This window comes from Festucalex cinctus, chromosome 1 (genome assembly GCF_051991245.1).
Source record: "Festucalex cinctus isolate MCC-2025b chromosome 1, RoL_Fcin_1.0, whole genome shotgun sequence".
NCBI classification, from domain to species: Eukaryota; Metazoa; Chordata; class Actinopteri; order Syngnathiformes; family Syngnathidae; genus Festucalex; species Festucalex cinctus.
This window is the reverse complement of record NC_135411.1, coordinates 69,456,602-69,469,353: the sequence shown is the minus strand read 5'-3', so window position 1 is coordinate 69,469,353 and position 12,752 is coordinate 69,456,602. Positions and strand designations below refer to the sequence as shown.

At 39.5% G+C, this 12,752-nt stretch overlaps 1 protein-coding gene across 1 annotated transcript in view; it reads right to left on the bottom strand.

The window, feature by feature from the left end:
* Positions 1–1,552: 1,552 nt before the first annotated feature.
* The window catches only part of LOC144006004 (all-trans-retinol 13,14-reductase-like), a 209,166-nt gene continuing 197,966 nt past the window's right edge, over positions 1,553–12,752 (bottom strand). The window contains exons 11-12 of the mRNA XM_077504613.1: positions 1,817–1,976; positions 1,553–1,740 (exon numbers count right to left, since the gene is read on the bottom strand). Of these exons, the coding sequence (XP_077360739.1) occupies positions 1,601–1,740; positions 1,817–1,976 (300 nt within the window). The 3' untranslated portion in view covers positions 1,553–1,600. The remainder of the gene's footprint in view (positions 1,741–1,816; positions 1,977–12,752) is intronic.

The window sequence follows — 12,752 nt, the reverse complement described above, 5'->3', positions numbered from 1 at the left end:
CGTGGCGTGATGCGGATACTTGGCGTAGATACTAAAAAGAACTAGAAAGACCCAACGCTGCAATACACCATACAACATACAATGCTCCCACACCCGGGTGAAAGAAACACCACTCCCGGGACGAGGGCCTGAAGCCGGCGGGGCGCCGGGATGGGGACCTGAAGCCGGCGGGGATCCGGGACGGGGTCCTGAAGCTGGCGGCGAGCCGGGACGGGGTCCTGAAGCCGGCGGGGCTCCGGGACGGGGTCCTGAAGCTGGCAGGACTTGTAGCCGGCGCGGGGTCCTCGTTGGTGGGAGCATTCTGTTAAGATTTGGATGTGGTGGATGGACCCAGAGGCAGAGAAAACAGGCAGGAAGCGGACTGACAGTAATTAGAATAACTTTATTGACTGGCTGAAACGTGAGTAGACTGGTCGTGACGTGGATAGACTGGGCTTGACGTGGGCTGACGGGGCAGAACATAGACAGGCGTGGACAGACTTGGCGTGACGAACGGGGACAGAACTGGCATGACGAACCTGGACAGATGTGGTATGACGAACATGGACTGACTTGGCGTGGCGTGATGCGGAGACTTGGCGTGGCGTGATGCGGAGACTTGGCGTGGATACTAACAAGAACTAGAAAAGACTCAACACTGCAATACACAATACACAATACAACATCCAATGCTCCCACACCCGCGTGAAAGAAACACCACTCCCTTATACCCACACTAATGAGACACTAACAGGACACACCTGGGAGACACAGCAGGCAGAGGGCACTAATTAGGTCACACAAACGGGGAGGGGCGACACACACAGGTGGATGAGGTTAACTGACGAGACTAGGAGAGACAAAACTGGACAAAAGACAACACAAATACCCAAAACCAAACTAAAACACAACCACCCAAAACCGAAACATGGCAACTCCGAAACTATAAAGTGTAGTGACTTCAGATTATGAGTATTTTGAGGATTTTGGTCGTTGTTTGCTCCCAAATCCAAGCAAAATCAAACGCGGTGCCCCTAACGGTGACTGCAGGAATTGCAACATCCCTCAGTAATTTATTAGTCTGTCATAACGGTGAATCAATTAGCTACATTATCTTAAAACCAATGTAGTTCTCAAAAGGTGAGCTCAACATTAATTTAAATATAAAATTGAGTCTCTTCAATTAATGAATGAATCAGTTATTAATTTAATAATTAATTGACCTGATTTATATATATTTGTATATATATATATATATATATATATATATATATATATATATATATATATATATATATATATATTTGTATATATATATGTATATTCCAGTGGTGGCCAAGTTCGGTCCTCGAGAGCCCCTATCCAGCCTGTTTTCCATGTCTCCCTCCTTCAGCGCAACTGATCCAACCCTGATATATTCAATAATCATTATGAACATATATCCAACCACTTGAAATAAAGCTCTAAAAACATCACTTTTATTATATCTTGATGGTTTTATTTCAATTCAGATGTTGTGGAATACACGACAATTACAGTATATATATTGTATCTTTATACATGAATAGTCATTATTTGTGGAAGTGGGTTTTGACTAAATCAAAATTACTTTCAGGTAAGCTTATGATCTGCCTTTCTTTTTTTTTAGGCGGGTCTTAAGAGCTAGAAGATCAATATAGAGGATCTGATTTAGGACAGCCGAGGCACAGAGCAGTCCACCATGCAAAGCTCCTGCCATGCCATTACAGAACACATCCTGACCTGCAAACAAACACACAGTTAGATACTGTACATTACAAGCACAGTCTTGTATCAAGTGGGCCCGAGCTCTGACCACCTGTTAAGTATAGACCACTGACTGGTGTTTGTGGTCTGGTCCTTGCCACCGTGTCTGGGGTGAAACGTTCCAAATTGTGTTCAGCACCATACATCTCACCTCTTGGTGCACCCAAATAATGGACATTAGTGAGAGGGGTGGCAGCATCAATCATAACTACCTTAAGACAAAAATACAATTAAAATGTTGCTAGAAAAATATATCATTCAAGGCAGGTAGGTATGACAGGAAAAACAAATAACATATCTGAACTAGAGCTGCGAGCAGCTATAAAGGGCCCTTGCAACCCGGGCCACGTTGGGTATTTGCACGTCGTGGTACCGGAATGTTGGGGTACTGTTTCATAGGAAACCATCTAAATTGTAAATGTTTTTGCCATTCTTTGTGTTTGCAAAGTTTCCTGGAAAGGCCAAAAATGATGCAAAATTAACAAAATAAAATCAAAATGGATTGGCAAATGGCTATAGAATACTTTTTGTAGGCATTATGCTGAGAGGTATGCCTTCCAATATTCACACATCTAGCTGAATCATATAATTGGATATACTTCAGAAAAATGTCTAAAGGGCGCTATTGAGCCATTTATTACAAATAGCACAACAAATTATAAAATATTCATGTTCGTGAGAGATCTGATCTGTGTGCAAAGTTTTGTTTTTGCCCATGTTTAGACTCTCAAAAAAAGCTAAAATCTACTAATTTACTGAAATTTACTAATCTAGCTGAATCATACATTTCCAAAAACTTCGTAAAAATGTCTAGAGGGCCATTTATTGCAAATTGCACAAGAAATCTGTAAAATATTCATGTTTATGACAAGTTGGATGTGTGTGCAAAGTTTCATGAGTTTTTGCACGTTTAGACAAAAAAAACATTAAACATTTTACTTGGCAAAACAATGTACTGCTTGGCAAAACAATGCACTGCTATGGCAACGGCGTGCGACAAAATAAAAAACTTTAGATAACTTTGCATCTTAAACATTTTAAGATGAAACACACCAAGTTTGAAGACAGTCGGATAAATTTTGTAGGAGTTCGTTAAAATATGACCCCTGAAAAAGGCCACAAAAAATGACGACAAATCCCAACATAAATCAAAATGGCGGACTTCCTGTTTGGTTTAGCATATAGTTCCAAGAGACTTTTTTCTACATTGTGGACTCCTATGTATGCCTCCAAATTATCATAGCGCTAGGTGAAACGTACAACCAGGAATGCTTTGTGAAAGAGGAGTTTTTTTAGTTCAAAATGTGAAGCCCGGCCCCTGGGGGACTTCCTGTTGGGTTTAGCACATGGCACCCAGAGACTTTTTTGTACATCGTGGGCTGTTACATATGTCTCCAAATTTTTGTAGCTCTAGCTGCTTCGTACAACTGGGAATGCTTCATTAAGAAGGATTTTTTTTTCCTTTGCAAACTGCATGCCACGACAACAGCGTGCGGCGAAATAAAAAGCTTTCAATTACTTTTCATCTTCAACCTCTTAAGATTAATCACACCAAGTTTGAAGATGATCGGATGAACTCTCTAGGAGGAGTTCGTTAAAATAAGACATGGCCCTATAAAATGGCCAAAAAAATGGCAACATGTTCCAAAGTAAATCAAAATGGCGGACGTCCTGTTAGGTTTAGCATATGGTTCAAAAAGAGTTTTTTGTACCTTAAGGGCTGTTACATATGTCTTCAAATTTTGGTCACTCTAGGTGAAACGTACAGCCGGGAATGCTTCATTAAGTAAGAATTTTGAAACGCAAAATTTGATGCCCTGCCTCTGGCGGACTTCCTGTTAGGTTTAGCATATGGCACCAACAGACTTTTTTGTCGGTCGTAGTCTGTTACATATGTGTACCAATTTTCATAGCTCTAGATTAAACGTACAATCGGCAATGCTTCATTAAGTAAGAATTTTGAAACTCTAAATTTGATGCCTCGCCCCCGTCATATAGTATGTCAAAAACTTTTGATTTTTTACCATGATGTTGTCAAGGTGTTGAGATGATACAGCCCAAGTTTTAAGTCAATCGGGTTAACCGTGTAGGAGAAGGGGGCAAAAGTATGACCCCTGTAAATGTGCAAAAATGGGCCAAAATTGGACATTCAAATATTCCTGTCAATTTTAGGGTACACCTATTAAAGAGGTTTTTGTTCATCTGGATGTGCTACAGGTGCCACACAATTTTCCTAGCCGTAGGACAATCGTAGCGGGACAGGGATCCGTTAAACCTATGTAGGGGGCGCTACAGAGCCATTTTTCTGTTATCATGTATGGCGACTTTAAAATATCACATTTTTCACCAGGCTCGATCTGCGTGTAAAGTTTGGTGAATTTCCGTTCACGTTTAGTGTCTCAAAAATGCGATTGTTTGCGGAAAAGAATAATAAAGGAAAAGAAGAACTAGAGCTGCGAGCGGCTATAAAGGGCCCTCGGAACCCGGGCCACGTTGGGGTATTTGCACGTCGGGGTACTGGCATGTTGGGGTACTGTCAAATAGGAAACCATCTAAATTGTAAACGTTTCTGCCATGCTTTGTGTTTGTAAAGTTTCATGGAAAGGCCAAAAATGATGCACAATTAACAAAATAAAATCAAAATGGATTGGCACATGGCTATATAGAATACTTTTTGAATATATTAGGCATGCCTGCCAATATTAACACATCTAGCTGAATCATATAATCGGAAAGACTTCATAAAAATGTCTAGAGGGCGCTATTGAGCCATTTATTACAAATTGCACAACAAATCTCTAAATAAAATATTCATGTTCCAGACAGGTCTGGTGTGTGTGCAAAGTTTTGTGAGTTTTCGCCCATATTTAGACTCTCAAAAAACAATGCATGGCTACAGCAAATGCGTGTGACAAAATAAAAAAATTCAATAACTTTTCATCTTAAATATCTTAAGATGAAACACGCCAAGTTTGAAGATGATCGGATAAACTCTGTAGGAGGAGTTCGTTAAAATAGGACCCCTATGAAATGGCCAAAAAAATGGCAACACATTCCAAAGTAAATCAAAATGGCGGACTTCCTGTTAGGTTTAGCATATGGTTCAAAACGAGTTTTTTGTACCTTGAGGGCTGTTACATATGTCTTCAAATTTTGGTAACTCTAGGTAAAACGTACAGCCGGGAATGCTTCATTAAGTAAGAATTTTGAAACTCATAATTTGATGCCCCGCCTCTGGCGGACTTCCTGTTGGGTTTAGCATATGGCACCAACAGAGTTTTTTGTAGATCATAGTCTGTTACATATGTGTACCAATTTTCGTAGCTCAAGGTTAAACGTACAACCGGCAATGCTACGTTTAGTAAGAGTTTTGAAACGCTAAATTTGATGCCCCACCGCTGTCATATAGAATGTCAAAAACTTTAGATTTTTTACCATGGTGTTGTCCCAGGTCTTGAGATGGTACATCCCAAGTTTGAAGTCAATCGGATTAACCGTGTAGGAGAAGCGGGCAAAAGTATGACCCCTGTAAATGTGCAAAAATGGGCCAAAATTGGACATTTAAATACTCATATCTCACTTCCTGTCTATTTTAGGGTACACATATCAAAGAGGTTTTTGTTCATCTGGATATGCTACAGGTGCCACACAATTTTCATAGCCGTAGGACAATCGTAGCGGGACAGGGATCCGTTTAAGCTATGCAGGTGGCGCTACAGAGCCATTTTTCTGTTATCATGTATGGCGACTTTAAAATATCAAATTTTTCGCCAGGCCCGATCTGCGTGTAAAGTTTGGTGAGTTTTCGTTCACGTTTAGTGTCTCAAAAATGTGATTGTTTGCGGAAAAGAATAATAACAAACTCGAGCTGTGAGCAGCTATAAAGGGCCCTCGCAACCCGGGCCACGTTGGGGTACTTGCACGTCGGGGTACTGTCAAATAGGACATTAAGAAGGATTTTTTTTCCTTTGCAAAAAGTGCATGCCACGACAACAGCGTGTGACGAAATAAAAAACGTTCAATAACTTTTCATTTTCAACATCTTAAGATGAATCACACCAAGTTTGAAGATGATCGGATAAACTCTGTAGGAGGAGTTTGTTAAAATATGACCCCTATGAAATGGCCCAAAAAAATGGCAACACATTCCAAAGTAAATCAAAATGGCGGACGTCCTGTTAGGTTTAGCATATGGTTCAAAAAGAGTTTTTTGTACCTCGAGGGCTGTTATATACCTCTACAAATTTTGGTAACTCTAGGTGAAACGTACAGCTGGGTATGCTTTGTTAAAGAGGAGTTTTTTATCTCAAAATGTGATGCCCGGCCCCTGGGGGACTTCCTGTTGGGTTTAGCACAGGGCACCAAGAGACTTTTTTGTACATCTTGGGCTGTTACATATGTCTACAAATTTTCGTAGCTCTAGCTGCTTCGTACAAATGGGAATGCTTCTTTAAGGATATTTTTTTTCCTTTGCAAACAGTGCATGCCATGACAACAGCGTGCGACGAAATACAAAGCTTTCAATAACTTTTCATCTTCAACATCTTAAGATGAATCACACCAAGTTTGAAGATGATCGGATAAACACTGTAGAAGGAGTTCGTTAAAATAAGACCCCAATGAAATGGCCAGAAAAATGGCAACACGTTCCAAAATAAATCAAAATGGTGGACTTCCTGTTAGGTTTAGCATATGGTTCAAAAAGAGTTTTTTGTAGGTCATAGCCTGTTACATATGTGTACCAATTTTCGTAGCTCTAGATTAAACGTACAACCGGCAATGCTTCGTGAAGTAAGAATTTTTAAACTCTAAATTTGATGCGCCGCCGCCGTCATATAGTATATCAAAAACTTTTCATTTTACACAATGATGTTGTCCCAGGTGTTGAGATGGTACATCCCAAGTTTGAAGTCAATCGGGTTAACCGTGTAGGAGAAGCGGGCAAAAGTATGACCCCTGTAAATGTGCAAAAATGGGCCAAAATTGGACATTCAAATACTCATACCTCACTTCCTGTCTATTTTAGGGTACACATATCAAAGAGGTTTTTGTTCATCTGGATGTGCTACAGGTGCCACACAATTTTCATAGCGATAGGACAATCGTAGCGTGACAGGGATCCGTTAAACCTATGTAGGTGGCGCTACAGAGCCATTTTTCTGTTATCATGTATGGCGACTTTAAAATATCAAATTTTTCGCCAGGCCCGATCTGCGTGTAAAGTTTGGTGAGTTTTCGTTCATGTTTAGTGCCTCAAAAATGTGGTTGATTGCGGAAAAGAATAATAACAAAGAAAAAGAAGAAGAAGAACTAGAGCTGCGAGCAGCAATAAAGGGCCCTCGCAACCCGGGCCACCTTGGGGTATTTGCATGTCGGGAAACTGGCATGTTGGGGTAGTGTTTCATAGGAAACCGTCTAAATTGTAAATGTTTTTGTCATGCTTTGTGTTTGCAAAGTTTCATGGAAAGCCAAAAATGATGCACAATGAAAATAAAATCAAAATGGATTGGCACATGGCTATAGAATAATTTTTTGAGGTATTAGGCTGATAGGTATGCCTCCCAATATTCACACATCTAGCTGAACCATATAATCGGATATACTTCAAAAAAATATCGAGACGGCGCTATTGAGCCATTTATTACAAATTGCACAACAAATTATAAAATATTCATGTTCGTGAGAGATCTGATCTGTGTGCAAAATTTTGTGAGTTTTTGCCCATGTTTAGTCTCTATAAAAAAAACTTTCTTTGCAAACAATGCATCGCTACAGCAAAGGCGTTTGACAAAATAAAATAATTCAATAACTTTTCATCTTAAATATCTTAAGATGAAACATGCCAAAGAATGAACACGATGTGATAAGTTTTGCAGAAAATATGACCCCTATAAAAGGCCCCAAAAAGTGGCTACAAATACCAAAGTAAATCAAAATGTCAGACTTCCTGTTTGGTTTAGCATTTGGTTCCAAGAGACTTTTTTTGTACATCTTGGGCTGTTACATATGTCTACAAATTTTCGTAGCTCTAGCTGCTTCGTACAAATGGGAATGCTTCTTTAAGAACAATTTTTTTCCTTTGCAAACAGTGCATGTCATGACAACAGCGTGCGACGAAATACAAAGCTTTCAATAACTTTTCATCTTCAAAATCTTAAGATGAATCACACCAAGTTTGAAGATGATCGGATAAACTCTGTAGGAGGAGTTCGTTAAAATGAGACCCCTAAGAAATGCCCAAAAAAATGGCAACACGTTCCAAAGTAAATCAAAATGGCGGACTTCCTGTTGGGGTTAGCATATGTTTCAAAAAGAGTTTTTTGTACCTCGAGGCCTGTTACATATGTCTTCAAATTTTGGTAACTCTAGGTAAAACGTACAACCGGGAATGCTTCGTTAAAGAGGAGTTTTTTAGCTCAAAATGTGATGCCCGGCCCCTGGGGGACTTCCTGTTGGGTTTAGCACATAGCACCAAGAGACTTTTTTGTACATTGTGGGCTGTTACATATGTCTACAAATTTTCGTAGCTCTAGCTGCTTCGTACAACTGGGAATTCTTCATTAAGAAGAATGTTTTTCCTTTGCAAACAAGTGCATGCCACGGCAACAGCGTGCGACGAAATAAAAAGCTTTCAATAACTTTTCATCTTCAACATCTTAAGATGAATCACACCAAGTTTGAAGATGATGGGATAAATTCTGTAGGAGGAGTTCGTTAAAATAAGACCCCTATGAAATGGCCAAAAAAATGGCAACACGTTCCAAAGTAAATTAAAATGGTGGACTTTCTGTTAGGTTTAGCACATGGTTCAAAAAGAGTTTTTTGTACCTTGAGGGCTGTTACATATGTCTTCAAATTTTGGTAACTCTAGGTGAAACGTACAGCCGGGAATGCTTCTTTAAGTAAGAATTTTGAAACGCAAAATTTGATGCCCGGCCTCTGGCGGACTTCCTGTTGGGTTTAGCATATGGCACCAACAGACTTTTGTGTAGATCATAGTCTGTTACATATGTGTACCAATTTTCGTAGCTCTAGGTTAAACGTACAACCGGCAATACTACATTTAGTAATAATTTTGAAACTCTAAATTTGATGCCTCACCCCTGTCATATAGTAGGTCAAAAATTTTTGATTTTTTACCATGATGTTGTCCCAGGTGTTGAGATGGTACAGCCCAAGTTTGAAGTCAATCGGGTTTACCGTGTAGGAGAAGCGGGCAATAGTATGATCCATGTAAATGTGCAAAACTGGGCCAAAATTGACATTCAGATGATCATACCTCACTTTCTGTCTATTTTAAGGTACACACATCAAAGAGGTTTTTGTTCATCGGGATGTGCTACAGGTGCCACACAATTTTCATAGCCGTCGGACAATCGTAGCGGGCCAGGGATCTGTTTAACCTATGTAGGTGGCGCTATGGAGCCATTTTTCTGTTATCACCTATGGCGACTTTAAAATATCAAATTTTTCGCCAGGCCTGACATGTGTGTAAAGTTTGGTGAGTTTTCTTTCACATTTAGTGTCTCAAAAATGTGATTGTTTACGGAAAAGAATAATAACAAAGAAAAAGAAGAACTAGAGCTGCGAGCAGCTATAAAGGGCCCTCGCAGCCCGGGCCAGGTTGGAGTCCTTGCACGTTGGGGTACTTGCACGTTAGGGTACTGGCACGTTGGGGTACTGGCATATTGGAAGCAAAATTTCTTTGAAAATGGCATAATAAACGTTTACATGTAGAATATTTTTTTTGCCAGTGTGTATCAAGCTCAACGGGTTTTGGGGATTGTTAAGACCTGCAAAAATCTGCGTCCTTTTTTATTTTTAGGCAATGAGTTGCCCTGATTGGTATTTTTTGTAAAAGTGTATATATACATCATCGCTCGTTGTACTCATTGCACAATGTTACTTTTATTGTCCAAAGGGGCAATCAAAAATGAATAAAACAAAATGGAAACGTACATACGTTTGGATCGGTGTGAAGCCAGTGAACAATTTGAGTGGTGGAAACTAAAAGAATATTCATAAATGACTTAGTCATCACACTTAGAATGAGTTTACATTTTTTGTACAAAATACCGTATGTGTTTTTTTTTTTTATATAAGCCTCAAGGGCTAGGTGGCGCTGTATTTATAACTGAATGTTGTCATCGAGATACCTTCAGGCCTTGATTATAAGCATACATGTCAAGTGTGGGATTTTTTTTGGAGCATGTACCGTGGAGTTATTAAGCATATCCTTCATTCACGATATTGCTTTTAATGTCCACAGAGGCTATCAAAAATAAATAAAAATATATATATGTTTGGATAAGTCTGATGCCAGTGAACATTTTGAGTGGTGGAAACTAAAAGAATATTCATAAATGACTTAGTTATCACACTTAGAATGAGTTTACATTTTTTGTACAAAATACCGTATGTGGGGTATTTTTTTTTTATGCCTCAAGGGCTAGGTGGCACTGCATATATAACTGAATGTTGTCATAGAGATAGCTTCAGGCCTTGACGATAAACATACATGTCAAGTTTGGGATTTTTTGGAGCATGTACCGGGGAGTTATTAAGCATATCCTTTTTCAGTGCGAAACACAAATTTTGATGCCCCGCCTTCATCATATAGTATTTCGAAAGGTCAAGATTTTTCCCCCTGTCGTTGGCTCAGGTCTTGACATGGTCCAGGTCAAGTCTTAACTCAGTCAGATGAAACGTGTAGGAGAAGTGGGCAAAAGTCTGCCCCCTGTGAATGTGCAAAAATAGTCAAAAATGGGACATTCAAAAATTCGTAGCTAACTTCCTGTTAATTTTAGCATATGGGTCCAAGAGACTTTTTTGTAGGTCTTGGGCTCCCTCATACACCTAAAAATATTCGTCGTTCTTGCTTAAACGTACAACCGGGGCTGCTTCGTTAAAAATTTCTCGGGGGCGCTATTGAGTCATTTTTGTAAAAATAGCGCAATCAACAATAAAATATTGCTCATTTTGCCAGGCCAGATGTGTGTGCCAAGTTTCATGAGTTTCTGTGCATGTTTAGACCCTCAAAACTGGCGTTGTTTTCTTGGCGAACAGCGCTTAGCCACACCCACAGCAATTCGCGAAAACTCACAAACTTCGTGTTGTGACATCATGAAGGCCGAAACCCTCATCTGAGCAAATATGAGGTAGGTCCAGTTAACGTGTTTGGAGAAAAACGTAGAAGAAAATTCGTAAGAAAAAAAATTGCCACTAGGTGGCGCTATCAGTTAGATGAAATATAAGTCAGTAGATGTCTTTAGGGCTGGACTCTCATCAAATGTGTGAAATTTTGAGAAGATAGGATCATCTCGGTCAAGTTAATGCAGCTTTTATTTTCACGAAAAATCTTCAGACTTTGCGTCACCGTAGCGGCCACGCCCTTTGGCGAAAAGTTACAATATTCGGTGTGGGGCATGATCAACATCTTAAGGCTTTTCTGACCAATTTTCAAATGGATCCCTTCAACAAGCTCAGCACAGTAGCTAAAAACGTAAAGTATGACATTTATTGTAACCACTAGGTGGCGCTATATGTATAACTGAATTTTATCATATAGATGTTTTCAGGCCGTGACTATTACGTTGCCTGAGAAGTTTGAGATTTTTTGGAGCTTGAACATGGGAGTTATTAAGCATTTGCTCTTTCTGGACAAATGAAATTTTAAAGGCAATATTTGATGCCCCGCCCCCGTCATATAGTATTTCAAAAAGGCAAGATGTTTTGCCCAGTTGTTCTCTCAGGTCTTGAGATGATAAATGCCAAGTTTGAAGTCAATTGGATGAAAAATGTTTGCAAAGGGGGAAAAAGCATGACCACAGTGAATGTGCCAAAATAGGCCAAAATTGAATATAAAAAAATTCATAGCTCACTTCCTGTACATTTTAGCTACATGGTCCCAATAGACTTTTTTGTGCGTCTCGGGGTGCTACACGTGCCTGCCAATTTTTGTTGCCCTAGCTCAAACGTGCCGGGCTTGGTTTTTATTTTTCTACGCTAGGGGGCGCTATCGAGTCGCATTGTTATGACGACTTAATAATATCAAATTTTTCGCCGGGCCTGAGGAGTGTGCAAAGTTCGGTGAGTTTTCGTGAATGTTTAGGTACCCAAAATCGCGATCGTTTGCGGAGAATAAAGAAGAAGAAGAAGAAGAAGAAGAAGAAGAAGAAGAACTAGAGCTGCGAGCAGCTATAAAGGGCCCTCGCAGCCCGGGCCACGTTGGGGTCCTTGCACGTTGGGCTACTTGCACGTTGGGGTACTGGCACATTGGGGTACTGGCATATTGGAAGCAAAATTTCTTTGAAAATGGCATAATAAACGTTTACATGTAGAATATTTTTTTTGCCAGTGTGTATCAAGCTCAACGGGTTTTGGTGATTGTTAAGACCTGCAAAAATCAAAGTCCTTTTTTATTTTTAGGCAATGAGTTGCCCTGATTGGTATTTTTTTGTAAAAGTGTATATACACATCATCGCTCGTTGTACTCATTGCACAATGTTACTTTTATTGTCCAAAGGGGCAATCAAAAATAAATAAAACAAAATGGAAACGTACATACGTTTGGATCGGTGTGAAGCCAGTGAACAATTTGAGTGGTGGAAACTAAAAGAATATTCATAAATGACTTAGTTATCACACTTAGAATGAGTGTACATTTTTTGTACAAAATACCGTATGTGGGGTATTTTTTATTTTTTTTTATATAAGCCTCAAGGGCTAGGTGGCGCTGTATTTATAACTGAATGTTGTCATAGAGATACCTTCAGGCCTTGATTATAAGCATACATGTCAAGTGTGGGATTTTTTTTGGAGCATGTACCGTGGAGTTATTAAGCATATCCTTCATTCACGATATTGCTTTTAATGTCCATAGAGGCTATCAAAAATAAATAAAAATATATATATGTTTGGATAAGTCTGATGCCAGTGAACATTTTGAGTGGTGGAAACTAAAAAGAATATTCATAAATGACTTCGTT